General features: G+C 38.8%; 1 protein-coding gene across 1 annotated transcript in view; it reads right to left on the bottom strand.

Moving 5' to 3' along the window:
- cacna1ia (calcium voltage-gated channel subunit alpha1 Ia) overlaps positions 1-21,129 on the bottom strand; it is a 142,435-nt gene that overhangs the window by 5,078 nt on the left and 116,228 nt on the right. The window contains exons 31-32 of the mRNA XM_073813941.1: positions 6,500-6,646; positions 5,729-5,866 (exon numbers count right to left, since the gene is read on the bottom strand). Of these exons, the coding sequence (XP_073670042.1) occupies positions 5,729-5,866; positions 6,500-6,646 (285 nt within the window). The remainder of the gene's footprint in view (positions 1-5,728; positions 5,867-6,499; positions 6,647-21,129) is intronic.

The raw sequence follows: 21,129 nt of genomic DNA, 5'->3' as shown, positions 1-21,129 counted from the left end.
CATGGGGTGAGACTGTGTTAGATCAACTGAGTGCCATATTTTAAATAGCCAGAGATGTTTGAAGACTTCAGAAATATTCGGCTGGTTGAGAAGCAAAGCTACATCCCCTCTTTCTGAAGACGTACATGTCCCATGAGACTGCGGGATGTAGTCTAACTGCTTGCATAGTTATTTGATTTCTTCTAATTAGTGTAAGTCTGTGGTCATTCTCACTGTTCAGAGTTCATTAAAGCCTCATTGTCTGAGATTTAAAAGATTACGACAGAGCAGATAGAGGAAGATCAGAGGATCCAATGTAAACACTTCCAGGGGCAGGTTTTTCATTTGTGATTGAGTATATGTGATCATAGACAGCAAGAAAAATGTATAAGTTTTCCATTTCGACAACCACCTTCAGGCCTTTTCTCACAAAGTCAGACTAAAAACAAAGTTTTTATGTGCTTATAAAATAAGATAGGAAAGTTGTTATGAAAATTCAAAGCAGTGTAAATTTTAAGGGTTTATCAGGGTTTATCTTAAACCATATATGTGTAACGTCCATACAGCCACGCCGCCAGAGGGAGCCCTCGCCGGAGTACTGACGTGGCGCCGCTCTCTGCTTCTCTGACTGTTTCCTGTTTGTCCCTATTTAAGTTTCAAGCTAGCCTCAGGCTAGCGCGAAGTATTGCCAGTTTACCTGCGTACCGAGCGTTATTCTGATTGTGATTTCTGACTGCCTATCGTTGTGACCTTTTGTCTGCCTATCTGTTTTTTGGATTTGCCCCTTTGCTTAGTTTGCCTGGATTGGACTGTCTATCTGTGTTTTGATCTGCCTGCCTGTATACCTGACTACTCTTCTGCCTCACGTTTTGATTTGTTCGCTTGATTGGTTTGTTTTAAATAAACACCGCATAATGGATCCCAGTATTCCTGAGCATTCCTTACAGAATACTTCGCCTACCATCGATCCAGCGGAAGTTACCAATCTAATGGCTGCTTACAAACAACAAAGCACGCTTCTGCAGGGCTACCAGGAACAGCTTACACGGCTTCAAGCCGTCAACGAACACCTCACTGGCTATATTCAAGCATTACCATCTACCTCTGTGAAACGAATGAGCGTTTCGGAACCTGATAAGTTTGATGGTACAGCGGAACACGTGAGAGGCTTCCTTCGTCAGCTGGATATTTATTTTCAAGATCATGTGAGTGATAAGTTATCTGATAATGCGATGTGTTCTAAAGTTTTCTCTTTGTTGACTGGCAAAGCGGTCGAGTGGGCCTCCGCTGTTTGGGACACCGATCCTCGTATCCGCACATCTTACTCCTATTTTGTACAGCAAATTAAAGAAGTGTTTGAATATCCAGCGGAGGGAAGAAGTGCTTCATCGCAGATCATTAATATGTCCCAGAACCATCGTCCTGTCGCAGAGTATGCCATTGAATTTCGCACGCTTGCAGCACAAAGCGGTTGGAATGATAAATCGCTAAAGGATATTTTTCAGAACAGTCTGGACGTTGATCTTCAAGCAGAACTGGCATGTAAAGGTGAGAACCTCTCATTCTCTGAATTTGTGACTTTGTCTGTGCACATTGATAACCTGATGAGAAATGTGCCTGCTAGAACGAAACTGAGAACGTCCACTAGGCCTGTATATGCCACCAGTAAAGTGTTCCATACCGCTGTAAATAATGACGACATTGTAGAACCAATGCAGATGGGGTTCGCTCCTTTGACCATGGCAGAACGACAACGACGTCGTGAGCACAACTTATGTTTCTATTGTGGGAAACCTGGACATCGTATCGATAACTGCCCATCCAAGAAACCTCGCAACACCAACACGGTAAACCAATTCTTTAACCTCCCTTCTTGTTATGATATGTGTTTACAACCAGTAACAATCATCCACGATAATATAACCATGTCATTCACAGCATTAATTGACTCTGGCTCTGCACTAAACTTCATTAATGAAGATGTTGTCAATAAATTTCTCATTCCTGTCATCCCATGCCAACCTCCATTAAGCATTTCTGCCGTCAACAACGTACCCATCGGCAAAGGTATTACTCACCAGACTGTTCCCCTCACTCTTCAAGTTGGTCTACTTCATCTTGAAACTATTACCTTGTATGTGATCTCTTCACCTCGTTATGACATCATATTGGGACACCCCTGGCTAGTCGCACACGATCCTAAGATAAACTGGAGAACAGGAGAGATTCTACAATGGTCATCTCGTTGTATGAAAACCTGCATTAACCATATGAAGCACAAACCCTGTCTGTCTACCAATGTTGAAAGCCCTACTGGTAAGAATGTTATGATTCCTGATGTCTACTCTGAATATGCAGAAGTGTTTAGCAAAGTCAAAGCAACCGAATTACCACCACATAGACCTTGGGATTGTGCTATTGAACTTCTACCTAATGCTATGCCTCCCAAATGTAAAGTTTATCCCCTGTCTCAACCTGAAACCCGAGCCATGGAGGACTACATCACTGAAGCACTACAAAACGGCTTTATTCGGATCTCCACATCCCCTGCTGCAGCTGGCTTCTTTTTCGTAGAGAAGAAGGATGGTGGCCTGAGACCTTGCATCGACTATAGAGGTTTGAACAATATCACTGTAAAATTTCCCTACCCTTTACCTCTTGTACCTTCTGCCCTAGAACAATTGAGGGAAGCAAAAATCTATACCAAACTGGACTTACGTAGTGCCTACAATCTGGTTCGTATCCGTGAAGGTGATGAATGGAAGACTGCATTCCACACCACTAGAGGGCACTATGAATACCTCGTGATGCCGTATGGTCTATCTAACTCTCCCGCCGTCTTCCAGTCATTCATCAATGAAGTGTTCCGGGACCTCCTGAACCAGTATGTTATTGCTTACATTGACGATATCTTAATTTATTCCAATAATATGGAAGACCATGTCTGCCATGTTAAAGAAGTCCTGTCTCGTCTCCTCCAGAACAAGTTATACGTCAAAGCAGAAAAATGTGAGTTTCATGTCATGAAAACTAACTTCCTGGGCTATAATATTAGTTCCCAGGGTGTTGAGATGGACACCACCAAAGTCAAGGCAGTCACCGAATGGCCTCCACCCCGCACTGTTAAGGATTTGCAGCGTTTCCTTGGATTTGCAAACTTCTACCGTCGATTCATCCGCAACTACAGTACTGTAGCAGCTCCCCTGACATCCCTACTGAGAGGTAAACCCAAAAAACTTCTGTGGAACTCACAAGCTGAGCAAGCCTTTCAGAAACTAAAAACCTGTTTCACCACCGCCCCGATCCTGAAACATCCTGACCCTGAAAAACAGTTCATCGTGGAGGTCGACGCGTCGGATACTGGAGTAGGAGCTGTTCTGTCACAACGTCACGGTCCAGAAAATAAGGTATACCCTTGTGCTTACTATTCCAGAAAACTCACCCAGGCAGAGAGAAACTACGATATAGGCAACAAGGAACTTCTTTCGATAAAGGCAGCCCTGGAGGAATGGAGGCATTGGCTTGAGGGTGCGAAGCATCATATTGTCATTCTGACGGATCATAAAAACCTCGAGTACGTGAAGGGAGCTCAGAGATTGAATGCACGCCAGGCAAGATGGTCACTTTTCTTTACCCGTTTCAATTTTTCAATCACCTACAGACCCGGACACAAGAATGGTAAAGCTGATGCTCTGTCCAGATACCATGAACCCACTCCTGTTGACCGTTCACCTGTCCCTATCATACCACCTTCTCTTATCATTGCTCCTATAGCGTGGGACATCATGCAAGAAATCACCCAAGAACACTTGAATGACCCTGTTCCACCTGAATGCCCACCTGAGAGAACTTACGTTCCCCTAACACTGCGGCCCCGAATTATGCAATGGGTACACACCTCACTCAGCTCAGGACACCCAGGTATTACCCGCACCACAGCTTTAGTCCAAACATCCTTCTGGTGGCCCACCCTGAATCATGATGTAGCCCAATTTGTAAAATCCTGTAGAGTGTGTGCTCAATCCAAAACTCCTAAAGATTTGCCCTCCGGTCTTCTTAAACCCTTACCCATACCTCAACGCCCCTGGTCCCATCTCAGCATTGACTTCATCACTGATCTGCCACGTTCTAATAATTATACAGCCATCCTAGTCATTATTGATAGATTTTCTAAATCCTGCCGCCTTATACCCCTCAAAGGCTTACCCACTGCCATGGAGACCGCCGAAGCTATGTTTCACCATGTGTTCAGGAACTATGGAATACCCGAAGACATCGTCTCTGACCGTGGGACCCAGTTCACCTCACAGGTTTGGAAAGCATTTTGTAATAATCTGGACATAAATGTAAGCTTAACATCTGGTTATCATCCCCAGTCTAATGGCCAAGTTGAAAGGTTAAATCAAGAGATTGGACGCTACCTAAGGTCCTATTGTACCCGAGAACAACACCGCTGGTCAGAATTCCTTCCCTGGGCCGAGTATGCACAGAACTCATTGAGACACTCCTCCACCAATCTCACCCCCTTCCAGTGCGTACTCGGCTATCAACCCCCCATGTTCCCTTGGTCAGGAGAGCCTTCGGATGTTCCAGCCGTTGACGACTGGATGAGGAGGAGTGGAGAAGTTTGGGAAAGCGCTCATGTTAGACTCCAGAGGGCGATCCGCAACCAAGAATTCCATGCCAACCGTCACAGACGTCCTCATCCCCCGTACCAGCCTGGTCAGAGGGTCTGGCTCTCCACCCGGGATCTGAAACTCCAGCTCCCGTCTAAGAAACTAAGTCCGAGGTACGTAGGACCTTTCCGAATAATAAGACAAATCAATGATGTTACTTACCAGTTAGAGCTGCCTGTTAATTATCGTATTTCTCCCTCTTTTCATGTTTCCCTGCTAAAACCTTACCATGCTGAGTACGACCCCAACGCCGAGCCTCCTGAGCCACCTCCCCCTCTCGACGTTGCCGGGGAACCGGCATACGCCGTGAGGGAGTTGTTGGACTCGAGGCGGCGCGGGGGTTGTCTCCAGTATCTGGTCGATTGGGAGGGCTATGGCCCTGAGGAAAGGTCCTGGGTAGCCTCGGACGACATTCTGGATCCCAACCTCATCGAGGAGTTCCATCGAGCCAGACCTGACCGTCCTGCACCACGCCCTAGAGGAAGGCCCCGTAGAGCGCCAGGAGGCGCTCCTAGAGGGGGGGATTCTGTAACGTCCATACAGCCACGCCGCCAGAGGGAGCCCTCGCCGGAGTACTGACGTGGCGCCGCTCTCTGCTTCTCTGACTGTTTCCTGTTTGTCCCTATTTAAGTTTCAAGCTAGCCTCAGGCTAGCGCGAAGTATTGCCAGTTTACCTGCGTACCGAGCGTTATTCTGATTGTGATTTCTGACTGCCTATCGTTGTGACCTTTTGTCTGCCTATCTGTTTTTTGGATTTGCCCCTTTGCTTAGTTTGCCTGGATTGGACTGTCTATCTGTGTTTTGATCTGCCTGCCTGTATACCTGACTACTCTTCTGCCTCACGTTTTGATTTGTTCGCTTGATTGGTTTGTTTTAAATAAACACCGCATAATGGATCCCAGTATTCCTGAGCATTCCTTACAATATGACCTTTACCATAAGGATGTCATTTAAAGAACTTACATGACCTTTCAAGGGATTGACTTTGATCAAGTGATTTACTCGATTTCAGTTTAACCAATTAAAAAGCATTCAGAAATTACACAGTCGACTTTATTGGGGGGAGAGTTCACCTTGCCATCCTTAGTAGCCATCTGGTAGACGCTCTGTTCATCCAGACTGAGGTCATCGGGTAGCGCTGGTGAAGATGACTTATCTGAGAGCTGCTCTGACCGTAAAGATGCCTGCTCCAGTTCAGCCATGTGGATCTGCTGTGGTTCACGAGAGAAAAATCTTCCTCAATATTTGCATTCTTTTCTTTCACTGTCTGCCTGTTTAATGGCTTTAAGTGTCAAGACACGAATTGGAGTTGAATGTGGGTAATTCAAGCGGAGGGATGTTAAAGGCAAACAGAAAGAGTGAAATAGACACACGAGAATCATAGATGGATGAAAAGGAGAGACAGGGGAGAGGAAAACAGACTGATAAGCTGACAGTCGGGCACAATGAAAGAATGACAGGCGTGGAGGTTACTGCTTGAATTACTCCTTCACTGAACTACCCTGTCCCTGTCCGTCACCGAGATGAATACAACTATCTGGAGATTGCATGTGTACATCAATTTCTTTGCGTTTAGTGATATGATATAGTAGCATAATATAATAAAATTGTTTTTCCAAAATTGCCTATTAAAAAGAAACATCATACTGTAAATGTGGTATCTTTCATATTGTTGGTTTTCCCTACACAGCACATGGACAGCCAACTAAGAATGGTTTCTCCTAATCTGGAATCATAATTTTAATATGAACTCAAACATTTCTTATCATATTCATTCAAGACCAATTATCTAAAGTATGCTATATACTGTGACACTCATTCACTGTTTCATTCTGAGGCGGTACCTCTTGTGGGTGAGTCCTGCAGTCTTTGCAGATGGGTGGGGAGGAATAATGATGGAAGACTGAGCCTGAGAGGTTGTCAATCATCAGCATCTCTCCTTCAAATGAGTCTTTGATGAGCAAAGAGACACTGTCCAGCCACAGGTTTTCCTGGGATACAAACACACATTAGCAGATTTAATATCACTGAGTAGTTATAGCGGTACGGCATTCGTCAAACTTTTATGACCCCCTCCCCCACCCGGTGACAGTTGCTGTCTGACAGGTCGTTTTTATGACCCTTTGACAGGGGGGCGGGACCATCAATCAAAATCTGTACAAGTTGTCAACTTTAGACAGAAAGTATTTAATGGTTTTATTGCCGGCCATTTAGAGTGATTGTTTTTCCTGAGTGTGTTTTATGTCAAGCGTATGGTGTCATGTTTAATGACGGCTCGTGTTTCGACATTTGCTGTTTATTGACATTTGATGTCAGATCTCAACCATCCTCCCACCTTTGCTCGCCCCGTGCGCTTCTCAATACTGACTTTCACACCGCGGGTGTGTTGTTGAATCTAAAGGTTTGCAACAGCATAAGTTTATTTAAAGGCAATCACTAATCATATATATATATATATATTAGATGTACCTGGCTACGCTTAAAGCCGATGTTTTCTATCGAGCTATAGTTTCTGATCAGACACAAAGTCTGAACTAAATAAAATTTTAAACGGTTCACGAAGTCCGGGAATCTTTTCATGACCTGGTCTACAGTTTCACGCGTATTAAAGATCCGTCGGTGTCTGACAAAGCGTCGGGTGATTGTTCATATCTGTCATTTAAAATAAAGTTAATAAATGTAATTCTGTCCACTATGGCAAAATAGGAATTTATTTTAGATTTAGGGGAATCTTTAACCATGTCTCTGATTAAAACTTTTGATTGTAACATCACAAGTTATTTAATTAAATATTCCGTATACGGGTATAGTTTAAGAAATGACCTGAGCCATTACCTTCGGAGCCGTCAATACTACAATCTTTAGACGATAGTCTAAACTAAATAAATTTTTAAACGGTTCAGGAATTCCGTGAATCTTTTCATAACCTGCACTATAGTTTCACGCGTATTAAAGATCCGGCGGTGCCTGACAAAGTGCCGGGTGAGCGTTCATATCTGCCATTTTAAAATAATGTTAATAAATGTAATTCTGTCCACTATGGCAAAATAGGCTTTTATTTTAGATTTAGGGGAATCTTTAACCAAGTCTCTGATTAAGACATGTGTATACGTGCACAGATGGTGACAGAGAAACTTATATATGACGTTAATAAACTTTTAAATGTTTTTAAGAAGTATTCACCCCATTTTGGGGTTTTATTTTTAATTAAAGGCTTCTTAAAACATGTGTGAATATGTGTATATTATACAAAGAGTCTTATATTGTCTGCTCTGACAAAAATAAAGTATTTTTTAGATTTAGGGGAATTGACTGCGTGTGTCTTATAAATACAACTTGATAATACGTTTGTTTTGTAAAGAGACTTCTTTAAAGTCACGCAAGAATAAAATATTTTAGTTGTAACTGGTTAAACTTAAATCTGTTATTATCTATTTAACTATAAGCTGTATTTTTCTGATAAGACACAAAGTTTTTGATGATGAACTTATGACCGTGTGTGATAGATATTTCACAGCAGGGTCGGTTTGTAATCTAGGTAGAGTCTTTTAAAACTCTAATGGTAAAATGTAATATGGACACTCTGTCAAAAATAAAGCATTTGTTTGTAACAAATTATTTAATGAAATATTCAGCAGTGGTATAGCGATGAACAGTGCCAAAACCACCGGGGACCCCAATAACACATTCTTTAGACTAAAGGTTATTTATTTTAAACTATATAAAAGTTTAATCTTTTCAGACATAGTATTCTGATCACACCATTAGATAGCGCTCCGGCGTTTACAAACATACGCGGATGAATGTTCATATCCACCGTTAAGAAACTTAATTTATTAAATTTACGATTAAAAAATACGATTAAAAACACTTTCATATCATCTTCTGGGTTTTGTTTTAAATTAATGATATCTTAAAACCAACTGGGAATATGTGTTTATTACACAATAAAATGTAATTATGGCCGCTCCGGTATAATAGGGGTTTTATTTTAGATTTGGGACTTTCTTTAACCAAGTCTCTGATTAAAACATGTGAATGCGTGCACCAAAGTTGTCAGATAACGTAGACTGATGCGCACATATATCTGGTGTTAAGAGCCTTTTAAACGTTTTAAGACATTTCACACCCTATTTTGAGTTTAATTCATTAATGTCATCTATCGAAGTGTGTACATGTCTATTTACGATAAATGTAACACGGTACGTATTGTCAAAATAAAAGGTTTCTTGAACATGTTATTCCAGTGTGTGGTTCTTGTCTTGCGAGTGTTCGACATATTTAGTGATGTGGAAAAAGTTTGTTGTTTGGACGAACAGTTTCAGTCTCTCTCTCTCTCTCTCTCTCTCTCTCTCTCTCTCTCTCTCTCTCTCTTTCTCTCTCTCTCTCTCTCTCTCTCTCTCTATCACCAGTCCGCTATCAACCAGCAGACAACCCCCCAGATGTCTGGACAGAGGGAGTGTTGGTAAAATAAAAGAAACTCAGCCCCCATTGACAAAAAGTAATAGGTTTATATTAGATTTCAGGCTTCATTACTCAGATACAGATTAAAGCATGTTATTTCTTATTCGTAATTTAAAGAAACTTAGAAGTTTTAAGACATTTCATCACACATCCTATGATGACATAAACCCTTGTGTTAGCCCTTAGAGGACAACAAAACGGGTGCAAATATTATTTATCAACGTTTGATGTTGTTATAAACCAGGTTGTCACATACGTGACAACAATCATTGCTTTAAAGACAAAACATTTAACAAATTTGACATTTTGTTAAACATGGTTGTGTGCGTCCACAAACACAACATCAGTTAGGACATGGTTCTACATAATATTAAAATCACGGGCTTACGTTAAATAGGTAAACCTTAATTTTTACTAAATAAAATAAAAATAAACTATTTTAACATATTATCTGATATTAGGTTAGGTTTAAGATGAATTAGTGTCTATAGCTTTACGAATTACATCGTAAAACCCCCAGCGGATATGGTGTGTGCGTGTGCGCGCGTGCAATGGCTGTTATCACGTGGTGCGGACCGAACGACCAACGCTGCGGGGGTTGTGAAGCGAAGAATGAGTTCAGATGAGAAGTTTTTCCTTCTGAACACAGAACCTTTACCAAAAACGTAACCCCGGATTAACACATCACAGAACAATTTGAACAACCGTGTCGGATTCGTACACACCAGAGGTCTGTTTTATGTTTTGCAGAAACTGTGGAAGCTTTTGATGCTGCCAAGGTGTCCGAATTCGCAAACAAACTATCAAACGCAACGCGGCGGAAACATGGGGACACGATCCTTTTGTTGCTGAGAAAGCGATTGAACTCAGAAACAAACAAGCAAGCAAAGTTGTCTACGAAACTACAGATTCTTGAAAAAGATGGCACAAAGATCATTCGAACGACTACGCAATGGCCAGATGGGGTATGTGTACGGGACCGACCTTTTTAAAGATATGCTTAAAAAGAACTACAAGCGTGAGATGTCCAATCTACTATGTACTGTGATATACAAAGAGGCCAATGTGTGCATGCCTCCAAACTATTGCGAATCTAACGCCGGTCGTGTAACCAGACTCAAGGAAACAGATGTTGTGAAAAGTATAGATGACACGCTGAATAGCATGGTGCAGACGGTGGTACAGGCCCAAGAGGAACCCAGTGTGATTATTAGAAAGGCCCTAGAGATATTTTATGAATGTGACGAGGCCTAGTTCTACATCATCAATATCATACTTATGTCGGCCTTTGTAATTGATGTATGCATTGATATGCTTGTAAAGAAACGAGAAATTAATGTGTGGGAAATCATAGAAAATGCCGTAGATTTCATGTTTGAAAAGGGTCTTGGATCATGCATGCACTATCTATGGTATCTAGATAATATCATAACGGTTAATGATGACTAAAAAACCAATCGTGTGAGCCAGTGGCATATCTTACGCAAGTTTTTACAGTTGTTTTTTAGTTTTACCAAAAGTTTTAATCTGATTTTATTTTTTACTCAACATTATGATTGATAATCCATGTCCGTCAACAAATGTATACTTTAACAAAAACTACGTTCTAGTAGTTTCAATGTATGGTAACTGTTGTTTTTTCATCATTGATTTTGTATACTGCTTATGTTTTTGTATGTTTTGCTGTACCGGTTTCATAAAAACAAAATATACAAGGATTTTTTGGTCTTAATGTCTGTTGCTACCATAAGATACAAACATTAGAACATTTAGACATCTTGTTCAGACAACGTTTGACATTGCTCATTCTTCATATGTTATTGCAACACCACACAGAGAAACGTGAAAGATTAATAGAAAATTACATGTGACTACATCACATGTCTTTCAGAGGCGTAAAATAAAAGTCACCATTGTTAGTATGGGATGCTAAAACAGCACAGGCACAAGCTGATCCTAATTTTGATACCTGACGTCTGTCACATAGTCAAAGCTCATATACTTCATGTCTCTACGAATCCTGACAGAGTTTTAGTTTCATATACACAACACATCAAATGTAAACCACGGTAAACTAAAGACATTTGACAGCAAAGATCTCTAATTTTCTGACAACCCCCAAAAAGATGATGGGGTCATCATCAAACATCACTCACTTTTTAGGTAGCGAAAGGTTTTTGTTTATTTTAGTTTAACTCAACACTGAAATTTTAGTTAAGCACACAGAAATGCACAGATTTTACGTTTTAAGTATACATGTGTACATCACATTGCGATTTCAGTCTCAACTAGATCGATGATCTATCAATATTAGCTACAAATGTTGTTAGTATGCTTGCTCTGATTTCACAAAACATCCATATACATTCAAAACCTAGGGGTTCAACGCCTTAAAGTCATCAATTTTATTTCGTACACATCAACCACACCAAAATTTTTAGAATGTGCAAACTGTTTTACTTCGTTTTAAACATGTTTGTGCGGTTTCGGTCTAGATTTTATAGAAAACTTCAGAACATGACACCGTTTTAACATTTACAAAATGAAACATTTTACTTTTAAATGGCTCCCATGAGTATGTGTTGCTGTGACAAATACTTTTGATTGTTTGGAAATTATATGAATGCAGAGAAACAACGCAAAAGTTTTGAACTTTAACATAATTTTATATGGGTCCTGATTTTAAAAACAGTAAGATGTAATGTTTCTTACACACAGATCTAAACACATCACAAGTCTGAATGTTTAATAGTATGCAAAGGTTTGATGGCGTATTTTAAACATAAGCTGTTTATCTTAATCTTTAAACAAATGTGTATGACAAAAGTTGTTCTGCCTGAAATGACACTAAGGATCGATGCCGAAATGTTAAATCTAAGTATTTGCAAAACAACCTTGACCACCATATAGATGTTTTCAATCTAATGGTACCGGTTTTAAATGTGACCAAACTATTTCAAACATTACCAAGTTGTAGTTGGTTGCGATTTAATTTACAAGGTTTTAACACACATTACTGTTTAGTCACGGTGTGTTTCATCGCATTGCTGCTGCATACAACAGACTCTCTAGTTTATGGTAAAAGGCTTACTAAATAAAAAACCTAAGCACTCTGTATTATGTTGCCACTGATGATTTTACAAGTTTACAGTTTCAAACATTTTTGCTATCTTAGCTGTGAAAGATTTAGTAAATAAATCTAAAACATAAACAGTGTTGAAGCATTCCCTTAATCTTCTAGCAACGATTTTCAAGAGATTACCAACATGTATGATGTACTAACTGTCAAGGGGTCTGTGATATTATTTTTTGAAGTAATTAGCTATTTAATGGCTACTGCACAATAACTTAAGCGATAAAGAGGTTGCCAAATGTTACATAACCTATAGAAACGAAACAAGATCAATTACAAAGTCACTGGCATAAGGTTTACACTTAAACAAATCACGCAGATGTTTAAAGTGGTACATGTTTTTTTATTTCTCATCAAGTAAAAGAAATACATCATATGTTATCATTGTAGTGTAGAAATATCACAACGTTTTTCACAAGAATGTGATCATCCATCGGTTCAATAATTTCACAAACAGCAATTTGATCATTATTTGATATTGTAAACAACACAAACACACAGTAATAGTCTCTAAAGATACTACAGAATACCATTAGCTTTTTGTCATCAAGTTTGTAACAGATGTATCACGAAGCCTGTTTCATGATCTTGAAACCAAACAGTCTGTGGAATCGATACAGGCATTGTCGGATCCTTCTTGGGGACACAGGTCCATTGGAACATCATCAGACATTACTTGAGCCGTACAAAGGGTGGTGTTGTTGTAGGTTGATGGTCCGCCATCAGATACTGTGGAGGACTTATTGAGTGCACAGGTCCAACTGTAGGTTCTCGCATCTTCATATTGCTCTGGGGTGGGTAGCGCAAATGTGTCGGTGTAGCAGTAGGAGTCCATAGTTTCTTGAAACTTGTTAAGCGAATGTGTTTGAATGAATCATACTGGTGCCGTTTTAATGACTGTAACGGATAGGCGGAGATAGGAGTCCTGGAGTTAGGGACACCCCTCTCTGGGCGTAACAACTTCACTTTAAACATCTGCGTGATTTGTTTAAGTGTAAACCTTATGCCAGTGACTTTGTAATTGATCTTGTTTCGTTTCTATAGGTTATGTAACATTTGGCAACCTCTTTATCGCTTAAGTTATTGTGCAGTAGCCATTAAATAGCTAATTACTTCAAAAAATAATATCACAGACCCCTTGACAGTTAGTACATCATACATGTTGGTAATCTCTTGAAAATCGTTGCTAGAAGATTAAGGGAATGCTTCAACACTGTTTATGTTTTAGATTTATTTACTAAATCTTTCACAGCTAAGATAGCAAAAATGTTTGAAACTGTAAACTTGTAAAATCATCAGTGGCAACATAATACAGAGTGCTTAGGTTTTTTATTTAGTAAGCCTTTTACCATAAACTAGAGAGTCTGTTGTATGCAGCAGCAATGCGATGAAACACACCGTGACTAAACAGTAATGTGTGTTAAAACCTTGTAAATTAAATCGCAACCAACTACAACTTGGTAATGTTTGAAATAGTTTGGTCACATTTAAAACCGGTACCATTAGATTGAAAACATCTATATGGTGGTCAAGGTTGTTTTGCAAATACTTAGATTTAACATTTCGGCATCGATCCTTAGTGTCATTTCAGGCAGAACAACTTTTGTCATACACATTTGTTTAAAGATTAAGATAAACAGCTTATGTTTAAAATACGCCATCAAACCTTTGCATACTATTAAACATTCAGACTTGTGATGTGTTTAGATCTGTGTGTAAGAAACATTACATCTTACTGTTTTTAAAATCAGGACCCATATAAAATTATGTTAAAGTTCAAAACTTTTGCGTTGTTTCTCTGCATTCATATAATTTCCAAACAATCAAAAGTATTTGTCACAGCAACACATACTCATGGGAGCCATTTAAAAGTAAAATGTTTCATTTTGTAAATGTTAAAACGGTGTCATGTTCTGAAGTTTTCTATAAAATCTAGACCGAAACCGCACAAACATGTTTAAAACGAAGTAAAACAGTTTGCACATTCTAAAAATTTTGGTGTGGTTGATGTGTACGAAATAAAATTGATGACTTTAAGGCGTTGAACCCCTAGGTTTTGAATGTATATGGATGTTTTGTGAAATCAGAGCAAGCATACTAACAACATTTGTAGCTAATATTGATAGATCATCGATCTAGTTGAGACTGAAATCGCAATGTGATGTACACATGTATACTTAAAACGTAAAATCTGTGCATTTCTGTGTGCTTAACTAAAATTTCAGTGTTGAGTTAAACTAAAATAAACAAAAACCTTTCGCTACCTAAAAAGTGAGTGATGTTTGATGATGACCCCATCATCTTTTTGGGGGTTGTCAGAAAATTAGAGATCTTTGCTGTCAAATGTCTTTAGTTTACCGTGGTTTACATTTGATGTGTTGTGTATATGAAACTAAAACTCTGTCAGGATTCGTAGAGACATGAAGTATATGAGCTTTGACTATGTGACAGACGTCAGGTATCAAAATTAGGATCAGCTTGTGCCTGTGCTGTTTTAGCATCCCATACTAACAATGGTGACTTTTATTTTACGCCTCTGAAAGACATGTGATGTAGTCACATGTAATTTTCTATTAATCTTTCACGTTTCTCTGTGTGGTGTTGCAATAACATATGAAGAATGAGCAATGTCAAACGTTGTCTGAACAAGATGTCTAAATGTTCTAATGTTTGTATCTTATGGTAGCAACAGACATTAAGACCAAAAAATCCTTGTATATTTTGTTTTTATGAAACCGGTACAGCAAAACATACAAAAACATAAGCAGTATACAAAATCAATGATGAAAAAACAACAGTTACCATACATTGAAACTACTAGAACGTAGTTTTTGTTAAAGTATACATTTGTTGACGGACATGGATTATCAATCATAATGTTGAGTAAAAAATAAAATCAGATTAAAACTTTTGGTAAAACTAAAAAACAACTGTAAAAACTTGCGTAAGATATGCCACTGGCTCACACGATTGGTTTTTTAGTCATCATTAACCGTTATGATATTATCTAGATACCATAGATAGTGCATGCATGATCCAAGACCCTTTTCAAACATGAAATCTACGGCATTTTCTATGATTTCCCACACATTAATTTCTCGTTTCTTTACAAGCATATCAATGCATACATCAATTACAAAGGCCGACATAAGTATGATATTGATGATGTAGAACTAGGCCTCGTCACATTCATAAAATATCTCTAGGGCCTTTCTAATAATCACACTGGGTTCCTCTTGGGCCTGTACCACCGTCTGCACCATGCTATTCAGCGTGTCATCTATACTTTTCACAACATCTGTTTCCTTGAGTCTGGTTACACGACCGGCGTTAGATTCGCAATAGTTTGGAGGCATGCACACATTGGCCTCTTTGTATATCACAGTACATAGTAGATTGGACATCTCACGCTTGTAGTTCTTTTTAAGCATATCTTTAAAAAGGTCGGTCCCGTACACATACCCCATCTGGCCATTGCGTAGTCGTTCGAATGATCTTTGTGCCATCTTTTTCAAGAATCTGTAGTTTCGTAGACAACTTTGCTTGCTTGTTTGTTTCTGAGTTCAATCGCTTTCTCAGCAACAAAAGGATCGTGTCCCCATGTTTCCGCCGCGTTGCGTTTGATAGTTTGTTTGCGAATTCGGACACCTTGGCAGCATCAAAAGCTTCCACAGTTTCTGCAAAACATAAAACAGACCTCTGGTGTGTACGAATCCGACACGGTTGTTCAAATTGTTCTGTGATGTGTTAATCCGGGGTTACGTTTTTGGTAAAGGTTCTGTGTTCAGAAGGAAAAACTTCTCATCTGAACTCATTCTTCGCTTCACAACCCCCGCAGCGTTGGTCGTTCGGTCCGCACCACGTGATAACAGCCATTGCACGCGCGCACACGCACACACCATATCCGCTGGGGGTTTTACGATGTAATTCGTAAAGCTATAGACACTAATTCATCTTAAACCTAACCTAATATCAGATAATATGTTAAAATAGTTTATTTTTATTTTATTTAGTAAAAATTAAGGTTTACCTATTTAACGTAAGCCCGTGATTTTAATATTATGTAGAACCATGTCCTAACTGATGTTGTGTTTGTGGACGCACACAACCATGTTTAACAAAATGTCAAATTTGTTAAATGTTTTGTCTTTAAAGCAATGATTGTTGTCACGTATGTGACAACCTGGTTTATAACAACATCAAACGTTGATAAATAATATTTGCACCCGTTTTGTTGTCCTCTAAGGGCTAACACAAGGGTTTATGTCATCATAGGATGTGTGATGAAATGTCTTAAAACTTCTAAGTTTCTTTAAATTACGAATAAGAAATAACATGCTTTAATCTGTATCTGAGTAATGAAGCCTGAAATCTAATATAAACCTATTACTTTTTGTCAATGGGGGCTGAGTTTCTTTTATTTTACCAACACTCCCTCTGTCCAGACATCTGGGGGGTTGTCTGCTGGTTGATAGCGGACTGGTGATAGAGAGAGAGAGAGAGAGAGAGAGAGAGAAAGAGAGAGAGAGAGAGAGAGAGAGAGAGAGAGAGAGAGAGAGAGAGAGAGAGACTGAAACTGTTCGTCCAAACAACAAACTTTTTCCACATCACTAAATATGTCGAACACTCGCAAGACAAGAACCACACACTGGAATAACATGTTCAAGAAACCTTTTATTTTGACAATACGTACCGTGTTACATTTATCGTAAATAGACATGTACACACTTCGATATTAGATGACATTAATGAATTAAACTCAAAATAGGGTGTGAAATGTCTTAAAACGTTTAAAAGGCTCTTAACACCAGATATATGTGCGCATCAGTCTACGTTATCTGACAACTTTGGTGCACGCATTCACATGTTTTAATCAGAGACTTGGTTAAAGAAAGTCCCAAATCTAAAATAAAACCCCTATTATACCGGAGCGGCCATAATTACATTTTATTGTGTAATAAACACATATTCCCAGTTGGTTTTAAGATATCATTAATTTAAAACAAAACCCAGAAGATGATATGAAAGTGTTTTTAATCGTTTAAAAGTTTCTTAACGGTGGATATGAACATTCATCCGCGTATGTTTGTAAACGCCGGAGCGCTATCTAATGGTGTGATCAGAATACTATGTCTGAAAAGATTAAACTTTTATATAGTTTAAAATAAATAACCTTTAGTCTAAAGAATGTGTTATTGGGGTCCCCGGTGGTTTTGGCACTGTTCATCGCTATACCACTGCTGAATATTTCATTAAATAATTTGTTACAAACAAATGCTTTATTTTTGACAGAGTGTCCATATTACATTTTACCATTAGAGTTTTAAAAGACTCTACCTAGATTACAAACCGACCCTGCTGTGAAATATCTATCACACACGGTCATAAGTTCATCATCAAAAACTTTGTGTCTTATCAGAAAAATACAGCTTATAGTTAAATAGATAATAACAGATTTAAGTTTAACCAGTTACAACTAAAATATTTTATTCTTGCGTGACTTTAAAGAAGTCTCTTTACAAAACAAACGTATTATCAAGTTGTATTTATAAGACACACGCAGTCAATTCCCCTAAATCTAAAAAATACTTTATTTTTGTCAGAGCAGACAATATAAGACTCTTTGTATAATATACACATATTCACACATGTTTTAAGAAGCCTTTAATTAAAAATAAAACCCCAAAATGGGGTGAATACTTCTTAAAAACATTTAAAAGTTTATTAACGTCATATATAAGTTTCTCTGTCACCATCTGTGCACGTATACACATGTCTTAATCAGAGACTTGGTTAAAGATTCCCCTAAATCTAAAATAAAAGCCTATTTTGCCATAGTGGACAGAATTACATTTATTAACATTATTTTAAAATGGCAGATATGAACGCTCACCCGGCACTTTGTCAGGCACCGCCGGATCTTTAATAAGCGTGAAACTATAGTGCAGGTTATGAAAAGATTCACGGAATTCCTGAACCATTTAAAAAATTTATTTAGTTTAGACTATCGTCTAAAGATTGTAGTATTGACGGCTCCGAAGGTAATGGCTCAGGTCATTTCTTAAACTATACCCGTATACGGAATATTTAATTAAATAACTTGTGATGTTACAATCAAAAGTTTTAATCAGAGACATGGTTAAAGATTCCCCTAAATCTAAAATAAATTCCTATTTTGCCATAGTGGACAGAATTACATTTATTAACTTTATTTTAAATGACAGATATGAACAATCACCCGACGCTTTGTCAGACACCGACGGATCTTTAATACGCGTGAAACTGTAGACCAGGTCATGAAAAGATTCCCGGACTTCGTGAACCGTTTAAAATTTTATTTAGTTCAGACTTTGTGTCTGATCAGAAACTATAGCTCGATAGAAAACATCGGCTTTAAGCGTAGCCAGGTACATCTAATATATATATATATATATGATTAGTGATTGCCTTTAAATAAACTTATGCTGTTGCAAACCTTTAGATTCAACAACACACCCGCGGTGTGAAAGTCAGTATTGAGAAGCGCACGGGGCGAGCAAAGGTGGGAGGATGGTTGAGATCTGACATCAAATGTCAATAAACAGCAAATGTCGAAACACGAGCCGTCATTAAACATGACACCATACGCTTGACATAAAACACACTCAGGAAAAACAATCACTCTAAATGGCCGGCAATAAAACCATTAAATACTTTCTGTCTAAAGTTGACAACTTGTACAGATTTTGATTGATGGTCCCGCCCCCCTGTCAAAGGGTCATAAAAACGACCTGTCAGACAGCAACTGTCACCGGGTGGGGGAGGGGGTCATAAAAGTTTGACGAATGCCGTACCGCTATAACTACTTCACTGCATTATTACGACTAGCTCACTGTGTGTGCCTGTAAGTGCAGGATTATTGATTGGGGGGCAACTGGGTTCTTTGTCCCCTTCAAGTTGGGGTCTACGCTGCAAGACAGTGGCAACCTTTTTTACTTCAAGGCCCTCTGCTTGTTTTAGCTTATTTTAATGCTTGTTTTGTCCAATTTTTTATCATTTTATGTCATCTTGAGGCCCCCTTGGAAATCTGCTGAGGCCTCCGTGTGGGCCCGACCCCCTGTTGGGAAACACTGCAAAAAGTTTTCAACTTGGTTTGTGTATATATACTTTATGTTTTTAAGATTTTAATGACAGAGCTTGTTGAGTTTTACATCAGTGGAGTTAAAGACCATCTGTGTGTATAGGAGTGAACAGTGTGTGTTTTGCATGTTGAAAGTCTAGTGCAGGGGTTTTCAAACTTTGATGGCGGGGACCCCCACATATTATAAACATTTAGCGAGGGTCCCCTGATCTAAAATATACAGTACACTCATTTTTACACATTGTTTTGTGTTATGCTATTTAACACATTATGTGTTGATTTTGTGTTCAAATAAATAAAAGGGACAACACAAGATATGTTAAAACAACACAAAATGTGTTGTTCCAAAAATAACACAGAGATGTGTTTAGTGAACTAACAAAACCGTTTTAAGAGTGTATATCCATATTTTGTTGATAAGGTACATTTGATGATTTAAAGACTTTTTTGTTTACAAACTTAAATATTTTGCCACCCATTGAACTTTCACAACTTTTGCTTTGTCTGTTAACTCTTGAAATTTTCTGGGGACCCCTTAGAACCTTTGCGGGACCCCTGGGGGTTGCCTGACCCCAGTTTGAAAACCCCTGGTCTAGTGTGACCGCATCATAACTCCAATCCACCACACACTTTTATACACAATCTTTCAAAAATTCATACACTCATACAAACACATATTTAATACATAATCCACAATCATACACACCCTCCCATACACACACTTTAAGACAATTCACACAAACTCCACACATACTAAGCCAAAGTCCCTTTAGGGAAGTCATGCCTTTTTTTTCCATGACTCCAACGTCTCTGGGCAGTTATTTCAGACATGCAAGACTACAGTCCTATACAGTATACTTAAATGATGAAAGACAGGTATCTCTAAAATCACAAATAAACAATACATTTCTGGCCAACAATTAAACCTGACATCAACTGTACCATAATGTTTGGTTCATAAAGGGATAGTTCGGCCAAAAATTATATTAAACCCATGATTTACTCACATCCAGGGCCGGACTGGGACAAAAAATTGGCCCTGGCATTTTGGCCCTGACCAGCCCACTACATAGGATCACAAATCTTTGTGAAACCTTGACTACCAACTCCATATAATGCTAAAGTAGAAAAGTATAAGAGCTGACACGTGACATTACAAAAATGTAAGCGCTGTAAAAGACTTTGCAGGTTTTAAAAATAATAGTGTTAGCCAGGAAGTGCACAATGTTTAAACTAACCATTCTGAACACCATATGATAACACTGGGACCTGATAAATGTTACAATGAAGTCGCAGTCTTGCGGCAGAGCCACGAGTCCCATTTTAGTGTGTGCAGAATATTTTGATCACTTTTTTTTTAAAACCTTTTACCAATTCCAAAACACAGTAATTTTAATAACCAACATTAATTTTGTATATAACTTTTCCTTTCATCCTATATTATGCCCTTGCTGCACAAATCAGGGTTTCTTGTCTAATAGATACACCTCAATTTAGCAATTTCCATACATGGCATCTTTCTTATGGACATAAAATAACTTCCGGTAGCGCCACCATCTTAGTCGCGTCCGCATTCAGGATGAGAGCTTACGCAGCCTACGGAGGCTACTCTGCTGCTGCTCTGTGCCCCCGCACTCCGAATTTGTCATACGTCACTAAGAAAAGTGCGTACACTATGCTAATACTCTCTCCTGAATACAGAGGAGTCTAAGATGGCGGCGCTACCGATAGGTATTTATTTTCGTTAATAAAGTTTT

This window comes from Paramisgurnus dabryanus, chromosome 3 (assembly GCF_030506205.2).
Source record: "Paramisgurnus dabryanus chromosome 3, PD_genome_1.1, whole genome shotgun sequence".
NCBI classification, from domain to species: Eukaryota; Metazoa; Chordata; class Actinopteri; order Cypriniformes; family Cobitidae; genus Paramisgurnus; species Paramisgurnus dabryanus.
Note: the sequence above shows the minus strand (reverse complement) of the source record. Positions and strands in the feature narration are given on the sequence as shown.